Source organism: Neopelma chrysocephalum, unplaced genomic scaffold, assembly GCF_003984885.1.
Source record: "Neopelma chrysocephalum unplaced genomic scaffold, ASM398488v2 Primary Assembly neopelma1_24, whole genome shotgun sequence".
Taxonomy (NCBI): Eukaryota; Metazoa; Chordata; class Aves; order Passeriformes; family Pipridae; genus Neopelma; species Neopelma chrysocephalum.
The window spans coordinates 50,374,685-50,402,418 of NW_020897693.1; the positions used below are offsets into that span (position 1 = coordinate 50,374,685).

Consider the following 27,734-nt stretch of genomic DNA (forward strand, 5'->3'; position numbering starts at 1 on the left):
ACAACAAAACTCACTGGACCTCATAATAGTTTCCCAAGGGAACTGGTGGAAACTCCCACTGCTTAACATATGAATCCAGGAATGGAAGAACACAAGAAAAATGCATGATATGGAGTGATCCCATATAAGAAAAATGGGCTAAGATGATTTACTAGGTCAAAGGGAGTTCTTACACTTTTGCAAAACTGTAATCTGAAGAGAGAGGCTGCTTTGCACAACAGAATCATTCTGTATTCTGAGTGTAGAGAACAGGGGAAAAAATCCCACCAACTCTTTCCTCCCCTAAGATTCACCTCTGCTGACTGGGTACCACAGCCTTCATCCTGCTCAGTTTGGCAGCAGAACACCACAGACCCACTGTCAGTCAGACAGACCAGCCAGCCCTGTACAGAAAAAACCCACCCACACAAGCTCCCACCTCTTAATTTTTTTTTCCATAGTCACCACTCCATTCTAGTTTTCCTAAATCAAATATTGCATTAAGGGCATATCCCAACCAAAAAAACAAAACAAAACAAAACAAAACAACAAACAAAACAAAACAACAACAAAAAAAACCCAACAAACTAAAACAAAAAAAAAAAAAAGAAAAGAAAAAAAAGGAAAAAACACCACCAAAGCCCTCAACACTGGTTCACACAACAAAGTCTGAGGAATTTTGTCCATAGCCAAATCTTTAGATATCAACTTCCTTGGCTCTTCTAGATGATCCACTTGCCTCCAGTGTGCCAGTCCTTAGTAGTTAAAGAAAATTTCAGGCAAGCACAATTACATTTTTTCTTCTTCATGTGCTGAACCTCAAAGATCAATTACAACAGGGCTTTTTCTGTGCAGTATGACTCCAAGATAGGATGTGAGATCATCCATTAAACATACGTATCCAAGACTAGATGCATTATTAATTCATTTTCCTCTAGGTAATACGGTATGGTGAAAAATAGCTACCAGAGAACATACTGACTAAAGACTTAAACAGAAATCAGTGGATTTATGTGACAATTGCCATGCAGCAACCTAACGGATCTCATTAAAGGAAACATGGATTCTTCTCCCCTGATACCGTCACTGCTCTTACAGAGCAGACGCTGATGTTCAACACAAGAAAGAGTATTGATTGCAACATATCCCAGAAATAGTTCTGAGACCAGTTGAGAGAATGATCTATCTGAGTTTAATATTGCCCAAGTCTGACTACAGACAGGTCTCAATTTCATTGCATTTTTCTGATTAGTGACAGTGTTTGGAAAAAAATCTTTTTTTTTTCTTTCTTTCTAAATAAGCTGACTATAAAACACTACCTGCCTCAGAGTTTCAATCAGGCAGGTGCCGTAAACACCAAAATGAGGGTGTTTTTTTCTGTGACTTGGTGGAGCTGCAATCAAGGAAGCTGCCCTAAGGAATCACATAACATCAGCATCATCTCGAACCTAACTAACATATTGCTTCAGCAGAGTCCATGGAGCAAATTCTATTTACTGACCTTTTTTAAGACCCACAAAAATAAACAAACACTTCAATCAACTGCCTGCCTCAGACCTGTTTATGCTACAAGCAGCTCCTCACTGAAGGCCTCAGAAGTTCTACTGCTACATTAATCAACCTCAAGGACCCTGTTTTCCCTCTGCAAAGCAATTATAATCTGGCCCTTCCTACCTTTTGTATTTTACTCAAGTGTTGGGAAAAGCAGACAGGCTGATGAAATTCTGCCTGGCTTCGTGCAAGATAAACTTACCTCCATACATCCATGGCCCCAGCAGCTACAATAGCAACAGGACACACCAGAGTTCACATTTCTTAATAGATGGGAAGCTGAACTTGGCACAGCCAAACATTTCTGAGGGCCCCAAATCAACTGCAGTTTTACCCTCTGGTAACGGTGCCCGCTATCATTTTGAAATCACAGCACTCAAACTTCAACAGCATCTTGTTGGAAGTGGCTGTTATTATGTTGTCTCCCTTTTATGCTTCCTACAGATTAAATCAGGAATGGATATCTGACATAAGGATCCTTCTTGGCTTAAGAGTGAGCGAGTGTGCCTGGAGGAGGGGGAAAACCACACACAATTCCCCACTTGGAACCACGGAGGCAGGTGGCAGCTCTTGACTTCTGCTGAGCAATGCAGAGGAGACAAACCACTACAAATGTACCCTTTGAAGAACTTGATTCTTGCTTCCCTGTCACCTCTTACACTCCTTTATGCTCCTCTTTAACTTCTGCTGAAGTTTTCTTAGGATATTAAATTTGGTATTTAATATTCAGTGTCACCATAATCCCACAACTTGACTTAGCTGGCACAACAAATCAGAGTTTCTCAGAAATTCAAAACAATCTCAAAGCTTTTTTTTCCTCTATGTCAAAGACCTTGATCAACGTCAAGCCTCCTTTTCTTCTTAAAGCTGGAGTCAAACACTGCAAAGATGTTGGAATGAAATTTGTTGTACATGTCGGATCAAAAAAAGTAAGAAGCAGAGATGAGGGAAACAAAACTACCCATACATGCAGTAGGAAAACTGTCTACAGTCAATGGCAAAAAGAGCATCTGAGCACCACTGCAATCCTGCAAAACGAACATTATCTCTATTCCCAGTTCCCCCAGCTATGAAATAGGGTGCAAACTACCCTTGAGGAGACCATCTGCCATCAATGCATGGTGGACTCACCATGGACAGAGAACACAAAGAGACAGAAGTATGTTTATGATCCACAGGATGCCTAACAACTTTATTTTGACCAAAGCTAGAGATGCCCATTTGCTCTCAAGAAAGAAGCTGGCAGCAAGCAAGAGTTAACTTTTAGTATAGGGCCAGCTGGAATAACACAGACCACTCAGACAACAAACGTCACCTCACAAGCACCCTGGATTTGTTCCAAAAATCACTTGAAAAGTGGTATTCTTTCTTGACACACTCAAGGACTGATTCAGCTTGCACCAGAAGCAGTACTTTTTTCTTCTAGTGCATGTCAGGAACCATAGTTTCTAAATCTACTTTGAGATGGCTTTGAATAGTCTCAAGATATACATTTTCCCACGGTATCACTAAGCGACCCTGTAAATTATTTTCCCTGTACTTAAGCTTAAAAACAAAGATTTCATGCAGCTAAATACGTCCAATTATTTCCCCACCTCCCACCTTCCAAAAAGAAGAAACCTTGAGACACAGAAATATTTTTTTAAGGTGGAAAAGGACTGTATTTGCAAAGCTATACACCCACATTAGTACTGCTATGAAATCATTTACAAGGTTTCTGCTGACATCCAATAATTTTATTTCTAGCTATTTCCCTGTGCTCAGAGAGCCTTTCATGGCCAGGGAAGTAAGCAAACATAACACCTGCTTGGATTTGGCAAGCTGCATGGGGCTCAGAATAATAAGGCAACCCCTCTAAAATCTCCCACATTTACAGTTGCCGATTTGCTGACGATAGGAAGACAGCTTCATCCTCACCTTTGAAAATGAGGATGAATTTGGATTAGCAAATACTGAGGATTCATCTCACATTTAAAATGGAGGCTGGTAGTTAGAGAGGAGGGAATGATAAATTAAGAGCTATTAAGTGTTTTACTGCTTTTTCATATAAAGTCTGCTTTACTCTCTTCACTCCACAGCAAATGTAGGATAAGAAGGCAGAACACACAAAACCCTCAGCCTGAAGACTGGATTCAACTGGACCAGCTGGAGCTGTACTTTCTATACTTTTTATCTCTGTAAGAGTATTTTCCCAATCTTTCTGTGTTTAGAAGAAATCTACTTTTTTCTTTTGTAACAATTCAGGTAAAATATCAGAGGATGAAGTTGCCAGAGACAGTTGAAAAAGGAAATCCAACATCTTCCATCCATCCCATCATCACCCCTTGCACCAACTTCCAGTGCTCTTTTTTGATGAGACAGAAACCAAGGAAAAAAGACAAAGCAGTCAGTTTTCTACAGGCATCAGCCAGAGCAAGAAAGAGAAGTGAGACAAGCCCTGGCAGGAAGTGCAGCCACAAGCCTTGAGAGCAGCTCATCAGTAACACACAACTTTTATGCTTTGTCTGAGATGGTAGAATCATCACAGAATCATAAAATGGTTTGGATTGGAAGGGACCTTAAAAACCATCTATTTCCAAGCCCCTGTCAAGGATAGGAACACCTTCCACTAGACCAGGCTGCTCAAAGCCCTGTCCAGTCTGGCCTTGAACATTTCCAGGGATGTGGCATCCACAGGTTCTTTGGGCAACCTGTGTCAGTGCCTCACCATCCTCACTGTAAAGAGTTTCTTCCTTGTATCTAATCTAAATCTGCCCTCCTTCAGCTGAAAGCCATTCCCCCTTGTCCTGTCACTTCATGCCCTTGTAAGAAGTCCCTCTCTGCCCTTCTAGCCCCTTTTAGGCCTGGAAGGTGCTATAACATCTCCTCAGAGTCTTCTCCAGGCTGAACAACCCCAGCTCTCTCAGCCTGTCTCCACAGCAGAGATGCTCCAGCTCTCTGAGCATCTTCCTGCCCTTCTCTGGGCTCACTCCATCAGCTCCATGTCCTTCTCTGCTACAAGGATGCTACACAGAGTTTGAAAGCAGAAGTTTACAGCTGTCCTTGTACTCCCTCAAAACACACAGTATATGTATTCCATAAGCAAAGGCATCGATCTCCTAACCTGATTTAGAAAGTGCCTTTTCCCATGTAAAAGGATTTCTATGCATCTGTCTAAGCTTGTATGTATATCCACATGTGCCCAAAGGAACCAGAAATGCATCAACTGGCTCTGCCAAACTCTGGAAATAAGTACTGGGATGACTTCTAAGAATGATTACCCATGCTTTAGCACCTGTGCTACCCCAAGAGAGTGTGGCTGGAAACTCTGCAGTGTTTATGTCTCTCTTTTAGACAAGATAATGTGATGCTTTCTAAAAAGGACGGAGATTGAAGATGGCTGTGTCTTATCCATCAATTTTGAAAGGACAGGAAACAAGTGACCTCAGCTTCCTTGTGCTCTACACTGTTACCAAAAAAACGCTCAAGCCTCAGACCAGACCTAATGACCAATGTCTGCAGAGCAACCCATTCTCACAAATTCATCCTAAATGGAGGGACTACAAAGCAAAGTAGTAAGTTCATGATTCCTACCATAGAAATGCACAGAATGCTTTCCCTGAATACTGATTTATATGAGCAATCAAATAGCATATCTAAGGTCTAATGGAAATACTATTCATATATATTCTCTCTAATGAATGACCATATAGGAGAGGGTAGGAGCATAATTCCTGTGTATCCAAAGCGATTCTACAGACGCAGTTCTGTGTATTCCCCCAGAAACTGGAACTGTGATCCTAAACTGCCTTCTTGATAATATGCTTTTCATAATATACCACCCAAAAGTACTACTAATCAACTGTGTGGTATTAGGGCACGTAAAGGAAGAATATACAGCTTTCTTCTAAGAATCCTGTTCCTAATTGATTTATTAAAAAATCATTTATATGCTCATTAGCATAATATAAGTTCTTAGGGAGTCACACATTTGAATATAATTAGCCACTTATGTTGTTGCATTCAGTGCTAATGACCTTTCTCTGAAGAAAGATCCGTGTTTGATTTTTCTATTGTTCAAACTTAAGAGAAGCTTCTTTGGGTTGAAAACACAGGAATCCTCTGAACTGACTTTAAACACCTAAGCAATCAATCACCTTTCCACTTAATTTACGCTGTGTTTGTTCGGGACACCTTTGTTGTAACAGCATGAAGGCTTTAAATCTTGGTGATTAAAGCCAACTTCTAGGTACATATTTGGGGTCCCCAACAATAATGCCAAGCAAACACAGCTCCCGCTGACATCCAGGATCTACACAGCATGGATCAAAACCGGGTTTAAGCTGAACCCAACTCCTTCCCACACTGGAGCCTGGGTTTGAGAAGACAACACTGTACTTCTCTCTCTACTTTTTACGTGTCATTTGCTTATAATTTCTATTGGAAAACAAAGTTAACAGAAAAATTTCCATGTAGGAAATAATTACATTCATTTTTCAAGTGTTAAGTTTTCAGTGTAGGAAATTACATCTAAAATTACAGCAATAATAATGCCTTCAGGAGGGGTAGGCACTTGAGAACTCTTCCCGCCTCCTGCAATTACTTACACTTCCTACATTTCTATCCACATGGTTGACAGTACCTAGGTTTAATCTAAGCAAATGAGTACTTAGCTGTCTTTATTGTCCAGAATGATTCAATTATTTGAGTACAAAGAGGGGGAAAAAATCTTCATCTAAAGGAATAGTTTGGAACTTTAAATTCATGATTTCCCATTCCACAGTTCATCCATAAACAACCAGTTCTGCAAAGCCTTAGGAAAAAAGCAACTTTCTTTACAACTCCAAATACTTTACAACTGTTGAGGGGAAAAAAAGTTACTTCATTTTATATGTATGATCTAAAGTTTTTTTCTAAATAAGAAAAAAAAATTACATTTATTGAAGACATTGAAAAAAACCTGTGCATTAGGAGCCTGGATGTTTTTTTTTAAAGAGTGTCCTTCTGGAGCAGGATGGAGTTCCTGCTCTTCAAAACTTGCAAGGTTAAATTAAATGACATTCATGAAAGAGGTAACATTCAGCTTATGAAGAGACATCGCTTTTCAACCTTTCACCTTTGCTAACTTAATGCAAGCCTTCATAAACAGCACCTAAGAAGGACTCAGGCTACAGCCCAGATGCGGTCCCACACACCCAGCATCCAACCTCCTAAATTATCCCATACACCATTTATACATCAAAGATGATCATAAACTAAAAATCCACTCTGAGCAGCTAGCAGAAGAGCAAACCCAAAAATCTCAGGAAAGGCTCTACTTTAACGACATGAATAAAGAAAGAAATTATCTTTCTCACCACTCCTCCCATGAAATTAGAGTTGAATAACTACGGTAATGGCAGAATTGAAACTTATTTTCCAGAAGCGTTTTCAGCAGTGTGCAACAGCACCACCTGGTGATTGTAGCTGCACAGTGTTTTGAAGATATCCACTAGGTTAAGGCGTAGTAATCAGCATAGAACAACAGATTTTAGTCCTGGTTGTGTATAATTTGGACGTTTTTCCATTTTTTTCATTAAATTTGAACCAGTAAATCATAACATTTTTCTGTTAAAAACTGAATGAAACTCCTCAGAGCTGGCATCACTCAACTTCTACTGGTAAGTGGTGAAAGCTCTTGATATAGAAACAGCCAGTTCAGTAAAATACAGTAATTGCTTGAAATGTTTTAACATACCAGGTTAACGAACTGATTGCTTAAAGGTTTGCTTTGTCGTCCACACAGAGGGAAAGGCCACCTCAGAACCAGAAACACCCAAGCCTCAGTTACCAAAATATTTTAAAAAAAAATCAAACTGGATGTCATGTATGCTGTATATTCTGAACTGATTAACATATAAACGGAATCAGCATTTTGGTCCTAAAATGCATTAAGAATTTTACTGCTGCCCCATCAAAGCATCGCAGAACACCTAATCCACATTGCTGGAAAAATCCTTAGGGATCCTGAAACGAAAATGTTCTCCCTAAAGATGTCGCGAGCGACAAGAATTCTATCAGAGTCAAGCATTTCTTCCTCATCGCTCCTTTTTAAGTTGCGACTAAATTAGCACAGGCTGCACACTCCGGGGTGTGTGCTGGGAGGAGGGAGGGGGAGAAAACGGAAGATATCAAGGCCTGAGGCACTTCAAGCGGAGAGCATCCATCTGCCAGCAGCAGTCAATGAACAGAACATTTCTAAAATTTCTTCCCACTCACTGCAAGTCAAGCCAAAAGAACAGAAAACACCTTCCTTCACTCTGACTGTGCAGGACTGAACGTAACAGGACAGTGGGTTATAAATAAATGTTAAAAAAAAAAAAGAAAAGCTAAGAAAAAAAAGAAAAAGAGAGAGGAGCTCGCTACGCAGTCCTGTGTTCAGTCTCTTCTGCTACAAAGCTGGTTTAAGAGGCTCCTGCTCATTCCTACGTCACCCATTCCCTCCTCCACTCTGTGGTGGCATGTGGAGGAGCGAAGTGATCAAAGGAAAATAGGAAAAGAAAAAAAAAGGGTTGGTTCTTTTTAATTTTTGATTTTGCTTGTGGAACTCAGATTGTTTCACTGTACCAGTAAACAGATGCATTGCCCAAGCCAAGGCACAGCATATTTGGATGAAGGGAATGGGAAAGAGCAGTTGAGGGATGGGAAAGGCTGGGATCAAACTGGCTTTGCTGTTTGGAGATGCTTATCGTGGAAATGGACTCCAGGGAGCTGCAATGGACTCCAGGGAGGGCAGCAAATCCCAGCACTCCAATCACTCACTTGTGTGAGTGCATAGAGCTGTTGTTCAGGCTGGAACCAGGGTTTGGCTTTGAGGTTCTTGGTGGTTTCTTCTTTTGACCAAGGGGTTGACATAGGTCAGTCTGCTGATAAATTTGCTGGTGTGGCTGTACTGGGCACAGAACCCTCCCAGTGAACACACACTTTATACCTTTACTGTGTTTCTTTTTGTTTGCCCTTACATTTGGGTGTTCCACCAGTGCACTCTGCCTGGGAAATGCTGCTGCAAGCAAAGGCATTGAGCAGGAGCCCGTCCTTTGTAATGGCTGTGCTCGTGCATCTGGGAGGACACCTCACACAAGTGGGAAGGCAAGAGGACAATCAAAGCTGCACGTGCACTTCTGCACAGGGAATGAGGTGGTAATGTTGTGGAGAAGCATCATCACATGCACTGCTCATACTGCTCTGATAATGCTCCCTCAGCCACTGCTGGATGCCTAAGACAGAAACTGTGCCAGATGTGCATGGACAGGTGCTCTTACAGCCCTACAACAGGAATACAACAGGAATACAATGTGCCTGCACATCCTCTCACAGAGACACTTTGATAGATGTCACTTGTGTCCCACAGCAACAGATCCATTCTGGTTCCTCCAAGACCAGCCATGACGAGACGGGATCACAACTAATTTGTGTTCTGCTGCAAAGTGCAGGTGAAATGAGAACAAAGGTGTTTGTAAGAATATAAGCAAATAAATCACAGTCTCCTTACAAAAACAGGGTACACAGGCACTGAATTTTTTCTGTTATTTGTTATTTCCGCAGAGGGTCCAGAAGTTTAGTGCTGTGGCTGTTATTTCAGAAAAGCCATCTCCCAAGAAAAATGCAATAGCTCCACAAGGAAATCACACTCACAGACCCTTGGGCTTAGGGAATGCTTCCCTGCAGTGTCACATCACTCTCCAATTTATTTCATAGAGCAAAACAAGAAGGCATTTCTGACACATGAAAAGGAACTCAGCACTATCAGAGAACACAGCATTAAAAAGCAACAACAACCTTTTCCCTCTCAAGTTTTGAGCCACAGTGCCTACAAAATGACACAAACACTTCAAAACTCATGTTTCAATGTTTAAAAGGCAGTCCTATGCCATATAAGTGACATACATGTTTTTCACTATCAAAAAAGAGAGCAGCAGTTACATGGAACTTAAACCAAAGCTATGTTACCTGGAGTATATTTTAAGCTTGTCAAACAGCATTCCAAAGCTAAAATTATTTAATTCATATGCCTGTTAAAAGAGGCAGATTACTAGCACTGAAATCTATAGACATTAGTAGAGGGGGAGGAAGGTGGAGAGAGGCAGTCGCCTATTTTGTGCCACACTGTACGAGAAGGAAGATAGACCCATTAATATCCAAGTTCATCTCCTTGTGAATAGTACTATAAAAAGCAAATGTTTTAAAAAACATTAGCCCACTAGGTAAACTGCCTTTAAGTAAACAACTGCTCTCAAGAGAAATGACAGCTTCCAATCACCTACACAAGGCTGTAGGGAGATAAATCTCCATCAGTGAATTCCACAAGCATGATATATATCGTCCTACTCTGTGTCACACAGAAATTGTCAAAGTCAACAGGGAGAAATTTTGAGATACAAAAGGCCAAAACTTCAATATCCAGGCAAGAAATTCCACAAGCGTGCAGAATTTTAGAGGGCATTTCTTCTTTTGTTTGACAAAGCGAAGCAGAGGTTTGTGCTTCCTGGCACAAGAGTTCTCTTGCCCACAGCCAGCTAATAAAACAAGAGACAGAGCAGAGACAGGAGAGGAGACAGAGCAAAGGAATCATGAAAGACACCTTTAACTCCACAGTCACAAACAGGCCAATTCAAGGCGGCTGAACATGCAAATATTTTGTTATTAGTTAAGACAACAGGAATCGTGTTAACTCATTTGATCAAGACTGCAATTTTTTTTTTTCAACTTCAAAGCCAATCTTCAAAACTAAAAGAAACAACAGAGACTGTCCTCAGACAATCTCCCTGTGTAGTCATACACATACAGACTGAATCAACACCTTCAAGGAATTTAGAAATGCCTTTTCTAATTTTTCCCTTTTCTGGCTAAGCAAACACAGGAACAGAGTAAGGAAGACCAGCAAAGCTTGAGTCATGTATTTCAACCCAGTGGAATGCTGTGCTCAAAGTTTTAAGTTGTCAATCAGTCTCTGGGCAAAATCCTACCATTACGTTATCTCCAGCAGATCCTCTACTCTTTACTTAAAGGATCCGGATCATCTTCTTTAGAAAAGTAACAGATCTCATTAAAGAAGACTTGGATTCTTTTCCATTATACTGTCCCTGTAAGAACAAGCAGCACATCAAAAGCATCTCCACAACAGGTACTTTATTCATCGTTCCCTAGCAACAGACAAAGATGGCCAAAGCTTAAGACAATAAAAATTTTCAAATTTCAACTCAAGTAATTAATCCATGTATAACCAAAAGGTTGTCCCAGATCAGCTAATGAACTTTTAACAAAGATAACTGGAGATGATGAAACACAGGGTCTCATTAGCCATCTAAGAAAGAAGAGATTCTCCATGTGTCGAAGGAGAAGTTGAAGTACCAGAAGGACCCGGGCTTCCTCAGAGGCCTCTGAATCAAACTCCATGGGTCCCCAAGAGTGATACAGAAACAGGCAAGGAAATAAAATCTTCTGGTTTTATCCAAATTCTTGGAGTAACTTATGCTGGCTAAAGAGTGGGTTTTCTGCCTCTGAGGCTTTTTTGTTTGTTTTCCTTAAATAAGTGTTTTGTCTTTCTCTTCAGGTCTTTGCTGATTAGTGCAGTTGCCTGCAAACCCTGGAAGCTGAAGCTCTGAGAAAGGTGAGTAAGGTACACCCTGAAGGTTCAGCCACCAAGGGTTCCAGCATGAGTTGTGGCTTGTGCTGCTGTGAGTTACCAGAGCCTGCATCGAAACAGGAAAGCTCACACCTACTGACACCCAAACAAACCTCAGAAGCACAGCGGTCCAGCAAGCTGGAACTCAGACACAGCAGCCTCATAACACCAGGAAAGTTCCTTGTTGAACTGTTACGAAATAAGTAACAGTGATCACGCATGTGAACAGGCAAATAGGATGGGAAAACAACATTCCTTTAAAAATCCTTTGATGAAGAGGTTAAGGCACCAGAGGTTTAGCATTCCAGGTCACAACTTTTCTGTTTTCCTGGCTCTGGAGCATGTTCTGATCAGAGAGAAAAAGCAAGGAAAGTCAAGAGACACTTATTCAAGAAACAAATATGTGAGTGTTATGGCTAGGACACATCCATGTTTTAGCAGATGCTGGAGAGGGTGGATCTACAAGACAGGAGGAAGGAAAGCTGTGAGTGGCCTCAGTGGGAAGAAGCTTGAACTTGTTAACATCCAAAAAGACAGAGCAATTGGATGCAGTTCCTACTTCAGTTTTGGCCACATTAAGTCTGTGTCAACAAGGAGATCCACAAATGCAAAACCGTATCCAGCAGACACCAAAGCCTACGATTCATCACCCTTATCTTCAGAGATGAGTGGCTGAGCTTAGTCAATATAGACTTCCTTTCAGTGAGTGAAGAGAAACAGACGCTTCAGAAAATGAGTCATTTGACTTCCTTTCAGATTAAATTAATCACACCCTAAATCTGTCTGTCTCTATGCAGAGACTCTGAAAGGAGTTGAGAATGAAGAGCTCACACAGACACCTAAATTTTGCCACCCTAGCTCCAGCCATGGCATGGCACTAGATGGAAAAGGTACGTTGAGAATGAAGAAGTTTGTCAAAGGAAAAGGTTGTACTTGAAACAACAACAATCACCAAACAAAACAAACAACAATCACCAAACAAAATCAACAAGAACAAAAATCCCACGACCCAGCAAAACAAAACACACCCACACAAAAAACATTTAATATCATCCCAAATGAAAAGGAGAAGATGCTCCTTATCTTTCTTCAAGGAGAGATGGGGAAAGTTAACACATGAAATGTGAAGAAGATGAGGGAAATGGATGAGACAGAAGGCGTTAATGATAAAAGAGGACTCATAAGGGACAAGGGAGTCGGCACATCAGAGAGGATAAAACTGAAGCAATGGTCTGAGTAGAAGAGGAAGTCTTTCAATGCTTTAGTAAGTAAAGAAATTTAGGAGGATATGAGACAAAACCAGAAAAGAAGAACTTTAAGCAATGATGAGTTCAAGCAATGATTTTCAAAGACAACAAGAGAAAACTCAATATGGTGCTACTGAAGGTAGAAATGAGAGGATTAGAATTAGTTTCTATCCCAACAGAAAGGAAAGCAAGAAGGACAAGAAAATGGGAGAGACACTAGACTAGAAGACTCATTATTGAAATCAAAGCCAGGGACAAGAATTGATACAGGAGGAAGAGTTAAAGAAAAGACTGTATCCAACAAAGGAAACAATCTGGAAGACTTCAAAGCCTATGCACAGTTGCAAAACCACAGATTCAATGGGGAGTAGCAGTGGTGGAACAGCTCACATGACTGGAGTCATGAGATGGATGGTTACAGGCTCCACAAGAAGGACAGTCAGGGAAGGTGACAGGGACTCATTCTACACAAAGGAACAGCCTGAATGTGTGAAGCTCTGCTGAAAAACAAGTGACAGGCCAACAAAGAGTTAATGGGTCCAGATGAGAGGCAAGGCCAAAGGAAACAATGAGCAGCTGCCACAGACCATTTGATCTTGAAGATGAGGCCTTCTTTAGACAGCAGGTTCTCATGGTGAACCGCCCCAGCTTCTGCTGTAAGGGAACCTTAGCGGGGCACAGGCAATCCAGTGGACTTCCAGGGCATGTCAGGAACAGGTCAAGCAGAAGCACTGTGATACACCTACCACCCCTAGAGAGGAAGAAGTGGAGAGTGTAAAGTCTGAGGGCAGGCTCGGTTGCAGCAACCCAGAGATGAGTAAGATCTTGAGGTGTCACTTCAGGGTTGGACTCAATGATCCTTGTGGGTCCCTTCCAATTTAGAATATTCTGTGATTCTGTGAGTGTGAGGAAGATGGGTGGCATAATTACAACCCTGGATTTCAAAGGGAAGGCTTCTGTTTGCTCAGAGAAGAGGTAAGCAAGACCCCTTGAGGTACTGCTGTGAAGGCCAAAGAGGCCAGAAGAACTGGTCAGCCTTTAAGTACAGTCTCCCCAAAGCACAAGGACACTCCATATTGATGTGCAGGATGTTGAGCAGACAGGGTATCTGGCAGCTTGCCTTTTCAGCAGTTCATGAGTCTCCTTGGTGTTCTGTTGCAGTGTTTATTTTCAGGTCTTTATGTGAGTTTGGAGGAAATGAAGCATTATCTGTGGCAGTGAAACACTGAACAAGGGCTCACTTAAGAAAAATCTCCACACACAAGTTAATTGGACTGGATGGGATGCATCTGAGGATGCCAAGGGGGTTGTGAAAAAGAGCCGTCTTTGCCATCTTTAAAAAGTTGCAGGAATTAGGAGAAGTTCTCTCTGACTTGAAGGCAGCAAGCAACAGTCTTCTCTTCCAGAGGGAAATAAGTAAGACTCTAGGGGCAAGTCAGCCTCCCCTCAGTTTCTTGGAAAGCTATGGAAAAAGTCTACCCTGGAAACCATTTCCAGACACACAAAAGGCAAGAAGGTTACCAGGAACTGCCAGCACAGATTCAATGAGGGCAGATGACATCTCATCAGGACAGTGGTCAATACACTGATGGGCAGAGCTGCTATTCAGAGGAATCTGAAGATGCTGCAGAAATGAGATGACAGAAGCCTCATGAACAAGACAAACACAATTTTTCTGCACCTGGGACAGAAGAACTGCAGGGCAACAATACAGGCTGGGGAGTGTTTGGCTACGAAGTAGGTTTGCAGAAAAGGATCTAGATTCCACATGGACAAAAAGATGAACATGACACGACAGCACCCAATCACAGTGCTGTCAAACAGTGAAGGTCAACTTCATCCCGGAGCCACGTTATTAAGACTGCAGCCAGCAGGTCAAGATAAGTGATTATTATCCCCTGTTCAGCACTTGAGACTATATTTAGAGTACCTTGTCCAGTTCAGGACTCCTCTGCACAAGACAAGGCATTGACATACTGGAGCAAATCCAACAGAGAGTCACTAACATGATTAGGAGACTGGAGCACATGGTGTGAGGTGACAGATGAATTTGCTTAGTCTTAAGACGAGAAAGCTGAGGGAGGAGCCTCATTGGTGTCTCCAGCTACACAGTGGAAGGTTATAAAGATGGAGTCAGAATCATCAGAGATGCACAGCAAAAGGACAAGAGTCACATTTCATCAAAGTAAGTTCTGACTGGACATGAGGAAAAAATTCTTCACAGTGAGGGTGGTCAACCATTAGAGAACAGGTTGTCCAGGACGACCATATCATATCCTTCCTTGGGGATCACCAGAGCTCAGCTGCACTAGGCCCTGAGCAGCTTAATACAACTTCAAAGCCACCACTTTGTGGACCTCCAGAGGTCTCTTCCAATTTCAATTATTTTAGGATTGTACTATCCTCTCCTCCCTTGTTGGTTTAGTTTTGTTAAACAGCGTTTTCTGTTCCTCCCTTCTGGATACTTCTGTTCTTCACGCATTTAAAATATTTTCCCGGTCTAATTCATGATGTGTAGTTCTGGGAGGAAGTAGGGCCCTCCACAATCACTTGTAATAAACCAGCTATGAAATTAGTGATGACAACACAGGTTAAAGAATTAAGCAAATAGTTTAAATGTAAATAGTCAAAAATGCATTACAGAACATCTTCAGAAATGCCTTCCCATTTAGCATTAAAATACTGTTAGCTATGTTTTGGTATTTAAGAGGACTGAGGGAAAACACACATTCATTTCATGAAATAATTAAAAACACAGCACAACAGTTCAGAAATTGGATTAAGCTAGATGCAGCTGCAATCTTCAAACTTAGTTTAAACCAAATTTGAATATCTGCAACTGAAGCTTTCAAGCTATAATCATGCCATTGACCTTCTTTCTCCTCTCCCTTTTCTTTTTGGTCACTGAGGACTATTGAAAGTATCAGAGCTCCAAGTCAAGAACAACTCCCTTGTAACGACGACTCTGACACGGATACAGTGAGAGCAGATTGCCTGCAAGGAAACAAGAATAAACTGGCTATTTAGAGAGATTATGTAATGCAGCACAGAGCTGTAAAATGAGATTTAAAGAGACAGCACTCTGCCCTTCAGCCCTGTAGGTAACCATAAGAATTAACCAATACTGTAGGAATTTGAAGAGGCCCAGACACAGAGGAAGAAGTCTTGTCAAAGGATCCCCCCTCTGAGTTAGTATTTTATTGATAATTCTTCTTTCTCAAAAAAAAGCAATGTTTAGCTATTTTTTCAAATCCTTTAAAACAAAGTTGAAGCTGAAAAATCTCATGGGTGTGCAGGGTTTTACTACAAAAACGAGCTCTATGTGCCCAGATACAAAGCATTTTGTGGACCTGAGCTTGTTGAACTCATGGAGCTTCACACACTCAATTAGCATAGTACTGCACACTGAAAATCAAACTGATTATGAACAAATACAACAGTATTAAGTCTTTCCTGCATAAATATTTTAGCAAGTGTAAACAAGACTCCCATTTTTGTAAGCAGCCAATTCCCAAACAAACACACACAAACATCAGCTGGTTCAGCAAAGAAAGGGAGGAACTATGAACTGCCATGTCCCACAGCATTATAAATAGTGAGGAAATGTACAGCAAAGGCACATGTGATAAGGGAGACTAGTTCTGTATAAAAGACATTCTCACACAAACCTGGACACTAAAAAACCTTCAGGATTTGCTCTTGGCTCTGTTTACAGCATATATATAGATAGATAGACATATATATAAAACCACCAATGCACAAAATGATGTTTTAGAAGAGTCCAGAACAGTTGAGCAGTTGTTGGGAGATTTTACTTCTGCATTTCTTCACTTTAGAATGCAAGGAAAAAAAAATAAATAAAGTTATTACCTTAGGCATTCTAATGAAAAACTGTTTTTCATCTAATTCTAAACATCCTTTCACTAAAAGCCTCAAAAAACAGCAGCATCATACACTCAGCCAACCCAGCTGCTTCACTGGTAATTAAATAAGAGACAGTGAGCCCATATCACCTCCCTTTCACCTCCCCTGAAAACACAGACATGACAGTAATGAAGAATTTGGCCCAAACTAGATGGGGAACGAGTGGGGGGATGGAGGGCTAGCAGGGGGAGGTGGTTGTTTTTTAAAAACCAGCAAGTCCCTGCTCTGTTGCTGGACTCTTCCCCCACCACGTCAAGCCTGCAGGTTGCTGGCAGGCAGAGCAGGCACAGAGTGAGACCCGCCAGCGCTCTCAGACCACACACACGCTCTCAGCTGCTCTCGAATCCTCTGGGGATGACTTCCATCCGCCAAGCATCCCTGCTTCCCAGAGCCTGGCTCTTCCCTTTGGCCATGGCCTGCATGGAGCAGTATACAGGAGAAAACCGTGTGCTCACACCCCTGGAAGGCAGCGGCAGCCTTGACGCAGGAGCCGTGAGCAAGTCGCAGGAACTGAAGGTGCTCTCGAGCTGTGCTGCACCAGCATCCCAACGGGAGCTAATTTCACCAGTGCTTCTGCAGCTCAGTTAACTCTGGAAATGCCAACAGAGTGGCACCCGCAAATAAATAAATTTTTTCTGATCAGTCATCACAGCCATCCAAGGATAACTGCTCATTTTTAGTACAGTCAGCTATCAGTGCCCTTCAGTTTCAATGAAGAACTCCATACCTTTCCTCTGAGATACATACAGTAAGTTCATTTACCTTGCTACACTTTGAAGTCTAACCACAATGGGTATTAACATAATTTCACCACCCTCCCCCCAAAAAAAAGCCATGATCATGGGCACACAGTGACAGGGTGAGATTTTGTAAGCTCACTGCCATAGCTCAATTTGCAATTAAAAGCTATGTAAAGCTAAAAGTGTGATTAAAAGCAGCAGACAACCAGCTCATTATACAGCAGCAGAAAGAAAAGCCTTTCAAACACCAATTGCTCTACCTGAAATATCAGTTGCTGTTGTCATGCCTGGGACTGAGCAAGAACATCACTTAGCTCACTGAAAAGAACTTTCCCAGAGACAGATTGGCAGCATGACAAATGTAGGTTGACTACAGAAATCAAAGACCAAATACTTGCTCCTTATATAAAGGATAGGCACAAATAAAAAAGAAAGAGCCTCAGAGAGGTATAAGTGAAAAGACAAATTATTTTCCTGTTTCAAAACTGTTTGGGAGATAAGTTCATTTAAAGCAAGTATAATTTCTTGTATATGATGCTGATATACTTCAGCCAAGTCAGAATCACTGTGTGTGATCAGGGAGACCCCACACACAAAAGCTGTGGGGAAGGAAGATGCTCAGACATATTCCCCAGCAAACACTCATCCAGGAAAGGAGCTGTGTTTAGATTCCAGAAAAACGCCTACACTGTCTTTATTTGTGATTACCTTTCAGCATAACCAAAAGGGCTTTTGAAGGATTCAAACACTCCAAGAAGCATGAAGACAGATTTTCTTCCATCAGCATTTTACTTTTCTACAATTAAAGACAACTGGGCAGTCCTTATCCACAAAAAACCAATTTATTTTTAAAATGCCTGTGCAAAATTACAGTTTTGATTAAAGTGCCTAAATTAAAAACCAAACTTCACTAACTGTAAAAGGTATTTTAGTGGTTTTATTCCACTACTTACATAGGTTACACATTATGCAGACATTTTTAAAACTCATGAGATAGTAACTTCAGGCCTGACACTGAAACTAGTTCATCTAAAGTGCAAGCTTTACTTTGCCAAACAAACAGGGCTCAATAGTCTTCACTATACACAGCTGAATAAAACATTCTGTATATAAAACAATCTGTATCTAAATCAGCTGAATAAAGCTGAGTGAAGCAATCTGACTATAATTCAATAACAAAGATCAATCTTAACCTGTCTATGCCTATGGAGATATAATATCAATCTAATTTTTTTATACCTATGCAGGCATAATAGCAGGTAAGATTTTCTGTGTTTGAGCTGCAAGTGTGAGACTAATTTAGGAAAATATCTTTTTCTAAAATATCCCCCCCAAATGAGTACCTTATCAGTAAAACCCATCTACATCCCTGGTTAATTACCTGTCAGCTTCTGAGACTTTGCTATGACAGTCCATCAGCTGTCATCTCCAAGAGACATGAGACAGGAGTATTAATTAGCCAAAAAATGACAACTCCTGTCCCTTGATATGAGTAACAGCAATTGAAACTGGAAGACCATTCTGCTTCTGGAATAAAAGCTGGTTTTATTAGCTCTCTTTAAAGAGTGTAGATTATGTAGATCTCAATTAAAACGTAAAGCATGTAATGAGAATATTTATTTAAATATCGTCTGTGCACTGAAATCTTTTTTCCATTTTTCCCCTCTCTGTTCAATAATCACATATTAAGCACCTGATTATTATGAAGTGTGCATAAATATATGCATTATGTCACAGTTGTACTGCTTAAAACCAAAAACATTGGAAGAATTATACTTAAAAATAAGTATGTGTAAAGCATTTCAAGAACCCTGAAAAGTGACAAAATAAAAGGCCACAACAGGTTTAACAGACAATAAAAAGGTGCAGTGGGCATGTCAACCTTGAAAAAGACCTTTTAAACTACGGTAGTATTGTCAGGTGCCATTACCCTTTGTCAGGCAGCTACCTGACCTCATCAATCAGGTGTAGCAGCCAAATGAGAGCACAATGTAAAATCAGCACCAGGCAGACTTGTCCACTGAACGCGGGGCCTGCCAAGGTTTTAAGGTCACATTCAAAACTAAAAATTAATTGTAATCAATCATATTAATAAAAAAAAGGTAATATCAATAAGACTAAAACTTGCTAGTACCATTCTGCAGAGTTTGTGCACGTGACTCCTTTCCCAGATTGGCGTGGAATCCTCCTCCTAAAGTCGGTGTTTTGCCTGCACCTATTAGGGGAAAAAAAACAAACACCAGACATGTCAAAGGCAATAACTTAATTAAAATAAAACTTATTGTGCCACTATATGCAGTATCTGTATAATCTACAACATGTCAAATTACATTAAGAAGGGCTTAAAGGACTTAAGACCTTAAGTACCAATGCTGTGCAAATTATTTCTTCCTTGGGATACTGTAAGAACTACATGGCTCCATAAGCCCTCCCAATCTCAGCTCCAAAGGAAGAACAAAAATCTCTCGATGCCTATCTTAGGCAGAATAAGAAAATCAACACTGTAAAATATTTCTCAAAGTAAATGATGAAAAACTACTTAGTTAATAAATTTTGTCTGAAGAATATTCAGTGTAGAGTTTTAATAGCTAATTACTGGCACTACAGAACATAAAACCTGTTTAGCATTCAACAACAACTGTGTTGGCTACTGCAGAAATAGCACTTACTCTAAAATAACTTCAGTTTGTCATTAAGCACACAGAGCAACACTTAGGCTACAAAAACTGCAAGTCTGGAACTGCTACTTTTACACCCTGAAAGGTTGGAGACTAAAAGATGTCTGAGTTGTAAATTAGCATAAACTAGAGGCTGGTTTATGCATCTGTGCCAATGCTGAGCAGCCTGAATGCAGAGTCTGCTGGGAGTCAATGGAACTACTCATGCAAACCAATCTTGCAGAACATGGAATTAAACTACCCAGGACAGAAATAGTCTCCACTAAAGCAGGAAAGTTTTTTAAAAAACAATCAGGCTACCTCAAGCAGGATATTCGAACCTTAATCAGCTTAACAGCAAGTGCAACCAAAAAGCTAAATTACACAGGACAGAAAACAAGCAATTTGTTAGTAATTGGACTTCTATTTAATTCAAGTAGTCTGCTCTTCAGGATAGGGAAAAAAGTCATCTTGTTGCCTATGATGCTACAGCTTTTCCTCAAGTTCTTGTAGCTGTTTTCTCCTCTTACACCAGCTCTTCAGAATAAACTAGGAAGGCTTTGGGACAGACACGTAGAGAGGAATGAACTGGTTTTGACAACAGTTCAGGACATTTCTCCTACACACCTGAATAAGATACTTCCATAGCATATACAAATTACAAGAAACTGTGACCTAAACTGTTCCCACTTACCAGACTTTTTTAGCTCTGGTCTCCTCTCAGTTACACTTAATGTACGTCTATATTGAGGAAAGAAAAACCAGAACAGAAAAGCTAACATTCCTCAAGAATTACTGTCTATCAGCCTTCAAAGCTTATTTTTCCATACAACCTTTAAATTAGGTTTCCAGTGCTATCCACATGAGAAACTAACTTCACTTTCACTTCATTAACACATCCTTTCAACAAACAATAATCACTCTCACTTAAATGCCCCACAGATAAGTACTTCAGTTCAACATCCTAATTAGGATTCATTCAACAGTGACCTCCTCACTGGGTACAGAGGTAACTCTCCCAACTCTGTATTTGACTATTATAGACAGCAACATCTCCTTGGCATTCTTACAGGTACAGCCTCGTATTTCCACAAACACTTGAAAACAGATTGATGAGGCAAAACAGAGAGAGGTTACCAAACCACCACAGCACGCACAACGTTTCTGGTGTACGTTTAGTAAGAATGGTTCGCCTGGAAAAAAACCGTATCAATGGTGGCAATAGTTTTATGTTCAATTTCTTCTGAAATTCTGCCTCCCACCCTCCCTGTTTTTTGTTCTTTTAAGGTTTGCCTTACCACAGGCTTCCTCACTAGTCTGATTAGGAGCAAACAGAGCACACACTCGAGCATCAGTACAGGACTCCAATTGCAGGAGAAGAGCAGGAGCAAACAGGAGGCAGCGCTTGTTTCAAAGGCACCATTGCTCCCTCTTCTGCACAATGGCTCCACTTCCCAATCCCCTCTATCTTTGAAGACACCACAATACTGGACTGCTTTGGACTGTCACGGGCAAAACAGCTCTTTTACAGGTTTCCCTGTTACTACTAAAAAGCTTGCACAAAACCAATCCTATGGTGGTGATAAACAATACTAATAACTAAATGATTTAGCTTACTCAGAAGCTAAACTCCACGAAGAATACAAACTGAAATAAAGCTAAGAATTCAGAGATTTTGTTCTTTAAGATTCTTTTTCATTAGACATCAAGCTATACCATCAGACATAAAAGTCATTTCTTTCCAAGCAACAGAGACTGCAGCAGATACCAGCAGAGCTATCTGAAAGACATATTCTGCTATCAGAATTGATGTGCCCATTTCTCAGCGAGTTAACTGGAAAGACTGAACATCTCTAATTAGCATTTGGCTTTGAAAACTGACAGAAAACTAGTCTGTTGAGCACTTAAACTCTCAGAACTGCAAACTAATGTTGCTATTGACTATGTAGCCTCACCATCAACTTTAATCTTACAAGCAGAATGCAAATCAAACTCATTAACATAACTGTTCAGCTGAGTAATAAAAAGATAAACTCTTTAAAAGTAAAACTGAAATTATCAAATTCATTTAAAGACAAAAATCCCTACAAAGCTAGTAATTTAAAAAGTACAAAGAAAGGGAACAGCAATCGCTAGGCACAACCAAATTAACATCCCAGATTAACTGCAATTTTTACATTTCTTGACCTTTTCCATTTTTCCCTCTACAGCTTCAAAAGCGAATTAAACAGGCTTTTGGGTTTTCACATTCAGCTTTCAAGACATATAAAAATACGGCTGAGATGTATTTGGTGTCTTCAAGTACTGCCTGCCAAATCTTCAACATTAACGCTAACATTTCCCTAAGCCAACCCAAATACCCTCCTTGGTGAGGTACACTGTCATCTACTGAGGTACATTGTCACCTACTGATTATTTTTAGCAACTCAACTCAGATTTGCAGCTTTGCATAACTGAAGCCTCCACTTCTCTTCTAGTTAGCTTTGGACATTTACATGAAATTTTGGACAACAGAAGGTGTGGAGGCAGTGTTAGGCAGCTCAAAAGTACAGCTACTCCATTTTTTTGTGGTCCTCTCAGTGGGCTACAGTGCCCCAATGACAACAGAAGAAGAGAACTGAAGATGCAGATCATATACCTGGGAACTTGATGATACTTGGTCAAAGCCTAAACAGGTCCAGACCCAGCCCACAACCCCCATTACATAAGAGCTGAACCACTTGGCAGTGTTGGGGTAACGGTGGGATTTGATAATCTCAAAGGTCTTAGGTATTTCCTGACTTAAATGGTTCTATGATTCCACAGGGACTGTCCCTCCATCAGCCAAGAGCAGCCATCCTCAAGCTGCTCCTCACAGCACAGGCACCTCGGCCATTTCTGTTTTGCTCCACCAACTCCCTAAAAAAGGAAGTCACAGCACTCTACTTCTCTACAAAAATGCTCCTCAAGCCGTAAAAGGTGCAAGCAAAGTTTGAAGTCTGTGGTAACCTTGAACAGCAACAAAAAGACAACACATAACAGGAAGAGCACTTATCCCTCCATACAGCAAAGAGCAACCACTCAGGCAACTGCAGCTTACAGGGCACTTTTCTGTCAGGTAGTGACATGAGGAGTTTCATATTCAACACCTGGAGAAGAAAGAGATACAGTCCCAGTATTATGGATTTTGTTTCCTCTACATAAATGAGCAAGTGAAGACAGGGAATGAAGCAGCCTGCCACCTGAACTGAAGTGTCTCTGCTATCTGATAGGACCAATCCTACCAAAATCCTTCCCCATAAAACTGAATCCAAAAACCACCAGTTTTTTCTTCAGCACAAGGTAAGGGGAAAACTTCAATTTCAAATCCATGTTATTTACAGACCCAGCATAAAGTTTCAATCTGGTAAAGAATGCAGACTGGATCACAATGGTTTCATAATGAGGGAAGACTAGATAATCTAATATAAAAAAATTAAAGAGCTTCCTACTTAAGTTAGACCATAAAAGTCAAAAGGAGAGTAAGTAAATGTCCCATTATAATTCATATAATATACACTGGCAAAATGATGTGATTAAAGATTTCTGAATGCACAAAACCATGGAAGTTCGTAACTGAAATAATTTTTTCCTCAGCCATTTTTACAGGGAAGTTAACAGGTCTGCAGGCACTGCCACATAAGCTTACACAGACAAACTTTAAATCTGCTCCATCACAGCTTGTTTTCAAGGGCTTATTTTCATAACTAACAACTGAGGAGATAAATATACTGTTGTGTCCACCACATCCCAGTTTAGGGCTGCACAAGTCTATGAAACCAGCCTGGGTCCAAGTTATGTGCTCAGCTGCACTGCCACAGCTGACAGCAGTACCCTCTGCAGCACTTCAGCAAGCAGTTGTTGCCATCCCAAGGACAGTAAGGAAAGACTCAATGCCAGAAAAACCCTCATATTAACTCTGGTACACGATTGCCACCTGGAGGATTTGGGGAGAAAAGCCGAATTGATTCAGTTCATCTCACTAAACCATAAAGCAGATAATTATTTTAGATGCAAGTTTCCCCTCTTCCTTCCCAACACAGCATGATTATGAATTAGTTTTGCAATGAGAAAACCTAGCACAGAGTAAAACAGGCAAATACTCTTCTAGATATCTTTCAAAAAGTCTGCAAATCCAGCATATCTATACTTTCCTTTTCTGTATTGCAAATTACTCTGCATAACTCAAAATTAACCATGAATTAGTGTCATCTCTAGAAATCTGGGCCACAAATAGGAGGAATTTTGCTGGTATTAATCTTATTTTCCCTTTTCAGTACCCAGTATTTTCATTTCAAGTTCAGCATCTGTATTACTGGCAGAACCCACTCCAGGACTTCTGGAGGCTGCACTCTAAAGCACATTTAATGTCAGGACTTGGTCTATCAATACATTTTACACCAAAACCAATTAACAACTACCAATTAAAAACATAACCCTTAGTCCTTCCACTTTTGTAGTATTAAAAAATACAAAAGAATCCTTTATTATATATAACAACTAAAACCACAGAATCTGATACAGAGTTCATCCTCCTTCCCAACTGTCTCACAAGCACCCGCTGTGACAGTAACTGTCCATCTAACAAGGTTCTAGAGGACAAAAAGGCATAGAAGATGAATGACTAGTAAGCTAAGCTCAAATTTTATGCAAGTTTTTTCCTCCCTGTATTTAGTCCTTCTATTCTTTCCGGTTTGCTGACCATAACTTTCCATTTCCACAAACCCCAAAAGACTGAAATACTTAGATCAAGGCAAACTCCCATCAAGTTCTGCCCTCGAGGTCAATGTAGCTCGAGCGCCTCGATGTAAAAGCATGAAGAAGTTTTTAAAGACAAAATAGTACATAAAATATTTCAGTAAACTTCCATAGGCATATGTGAAACACAGCTTTACTAAATAAAAAGGTGCATTAAATATGTCAAGGGACACTGCAAACTAAGAGTACACATTCAGCATTTATGGCAGTGCAAATGGGTCACTGCAATAAGTTCCTTAAAATTTACTTGCAACAAAAAAATTATATATTAGCAGAAAGAAACTTTTTCTTGATATTCAAATATTTGAAGCAGCCTACTCCTGCACTAAAAATTTTAACAAATGCTTGTTCATGCTTTAAGTTTACAACTTCCCTTTCTCCCTAGGTGCAAAAGCAACCAGATAATTTCCCACAAGCAACATTCTTCCCATCAGCCTCAAATCAGTGTATTGCAAACTCATGTAGACTTGCAGATGGAGAGTCTTAATGTATGTTTGCTGTACCAGAGCCATAAGCTCTACATCATCCTGACTTGGTGCTGCAGTTTCAATGCTGCCTGCAGTCTTCAATTTTTATGACCATGTCTGTGTATTTGTCACTGCCCTAAAACCTCCAGGCTTAGTCACTAAGTAACACTAAGTTAAAAGACTCTAATTCACGCAGGTTATTGTAAATCTCGACTAATAAATGCCTGCCTAGCATTTAAAGAAAAAATATGCACATTTAATTTAGTTTATAACATATTTTTAAATCAAAAGCCATCAAAACAAATAGAAATTCGGAGCAAACAACCAGCAAACAGTAAACCTGTTTCAAGACAGTCACACTGCCCGGTCTCACAAAGACACACAAATTATGTTCATTCATCTCAGATCCCAAAAGCAGGGTAAATCCTGCAGGGCAAGAATCCCATTTTGGTGGCCAGGCTAGTCATTCCATAACCCTCGTAGTGAGGCTTCCCACAATGTGCATTTGAGGATTCTGTAGGTCTGATCTGGAGCAGACAAATGGCCCTAGCTCCACCAACTTGTCTTCTCCATCCCACTGTTCTGTTGCCTCAGACTGTGAAGGCTGTATTTCACTATGCTAACTTCCACGTTTTATCCTGTTTTCCCAGGGAAAACAGCACACACAGCAGCCCTGCACGCCTCTGCTATCTCTGCCAGTTTCAGACAAACCTGAGAGGGGGACAGCAGTCTCAAAACTACAAAGTTTCTGCTGGTTTTGTAAAAACAGGTAGCTGGATGGGTAAGACACATGCAAAGTTAAAACTAGACAGAAGCTTCTGAAAAATAATTCTGATTTAAATTTTTACTAGAGATGTGACTCTGAACTCGGTAGCAGGACAGGCTGAGCTGAGAGCACTGAGCACCTCCGTGGGGTCAGGGATGGGTTGAGGCCAGGTTGGATGTCAGCCTGCATGTGGGGGTCAGGGACAGGCCCAGCAAGGGGAACAAGGTCAAATAAAGCCCTGGGATGGCCCAGGACGGCTACAGGGATGGGCTGAGGCCAGGTAGGACATGGGCCTGGCTCTACAGGGCCCAAGGCTGTGGGGAGCTGGAGAACATCACTGCTGCACAGTCCCTGGCGTAGGGACTGACATCCCTGGAGTTCAAGATGGGGCCCAGGGCCACGGGCAGCATTGGGGGAACCCCAGGGAGAAGCTGGTCAGGGCCAGCAAGGGCCAGCAGTGCCTGGTTTGTGCCCAAGATACTTATCAGATGCTGTTTTTCTCAACTTACTATCAAGCATTTAAAGGCAATTTCTGGAACAAAAGAAGCTGAGCTTCCCCAGACACAGTATGTGTCAGGATCACAAGCTCAGTATTCCTTGCAGTGCCCTTTCTTTGTCTTGCATTTCTCAGCTACATCTTCCAGCTTGCTGCTGCACTGCTGGCACATCAACCTTCTCAAGTGAGACTGTTTTCTTATCCTTTGACTAGTGTCAGAATTCCCAGACTTCACCTTTCTCAGCTTCTTTAAACAAAAACCTGAAGAGAGATCTAGACTGTCAGGGTTTGCTCTGTGCTCAGCTTTCTTCCTCTCACTCTCTTCAGCTTCTTATTTGTTTTTTCTCCTGTCCGCTACAAGGAAAATACTTATGAAAACAGTTTCTCCCAACAACTACCATAAGACAGGGGACTCCCACCCAGACACCATGAAAAAGTGATCAGAGAACTCCACACCTTCAGACATGGCACTTGACTCATAGCTTGCCTTTCTAGAAAAGCAGCTGCCAGCAAAGAGCTCCGTGCAAACTGGCAAAGAGCTCCGTGGAACTCCATCTTCCAGGATGCAATTACAGTATAATGCAGAGAGGGAAAAGTAGCTCCCTCTTAGACTCTGTATTGCTGTGCTTCCTGCTGGGATGTGTTCAAATGTTATGACTGACAGGCATCTGTTAAGAACTTGGGTATGAAGAAAAATAAAAAGCAAAGCACATTCATTCCAATTAGCAGAATGAGGAATTTTAATTCAAATCCTCTCCAAATTTGGTAAGAAGTCACAGAGAACAACTTCTTTTGGCTAGTTTGAGATGGTCTGAACTGGCTATCAATTATGAAGTGAATAGCTATTGTTCAAAACTAGACTCAGCTAAGAAAAGCACACGCCTCAAACACTTTATGTGCAATTAACAAAGTTCCTTGGAGCTCAAATGTGCATGACAACCCTTCTCCACTAGTATCTGACTTATCCAGGGTCAAATCAGGCAAGTCCAGAAACCCAATTTCAAGGTAGGTCCTTTATAAGCTTCAAGACAGTAACACAGCTAGGGCTAAGTGTTGAGGCTGTACTCTTACCTGACTGTGACCACTCCCAATTAAGAATTACAACTAACTGGACCAGCACAGAGCCTACCAAAGCTTTCACTAGGTTGTGCTTTGTGAGGACTTTCCTCTCAAAAGGTCAACAGGACAATACACAGCTGCCCCCTCCAGAACATGAAGAGGTCATTCCGTTGGTAGTGAAAGAACTCACCAGCTCATGATCTAGCAAGTGACAGGTACCTCACAAGAAGAGCTGACTTGCCACCCCTTGAGACAGACAGCATTAAAAGGAATGGTGGGATCAGGCTAACCTGCAACCATATTTTACATTGCCATCAAGACCACGGCAATGAAGAGCATATGCTGAGACAGCCAGGTCATGCCCATCTCCAAAATGTGTCTCATTATGATGATCTCTCTTTCTCTCTCTCTCTGTCTCTCTCTCTCTCT

The 27,734-nt window shown here is 41.0% G+C and overlaps 1 protein-coding gene across 3 annotated transcripts in view; it reads right to left on the reverse strand.

Moving 5' to 3' along the window:
- Window positions 1-27,734, reverse strand: part of BRF1 (BRF1, RNA polymerase III transcription initiation factor subunit) — a 175,741-nt gene that overhangs the window by 141,042 nt on the left and 6,965 nt on the right. For 2 of the 3 annotated variants that reach the window (XM_027674141.1, XM_027674142.1), the window contains one exon: window positions 19,219-19,299. In XM_027674141.1, coding sequence (XP_027529942.1) covers window positions 19,219-19,299 — 81 coding nt within the window. Of the gene's footprint in view, window positions 1-4,096; window positions 4,100-4,836; window positions 4,843-19,218; window positions 19,300-27,734 lie in introns of those variants that run through there. The other variant, XM_027674143.1, reaches the window with a different exon arrangement.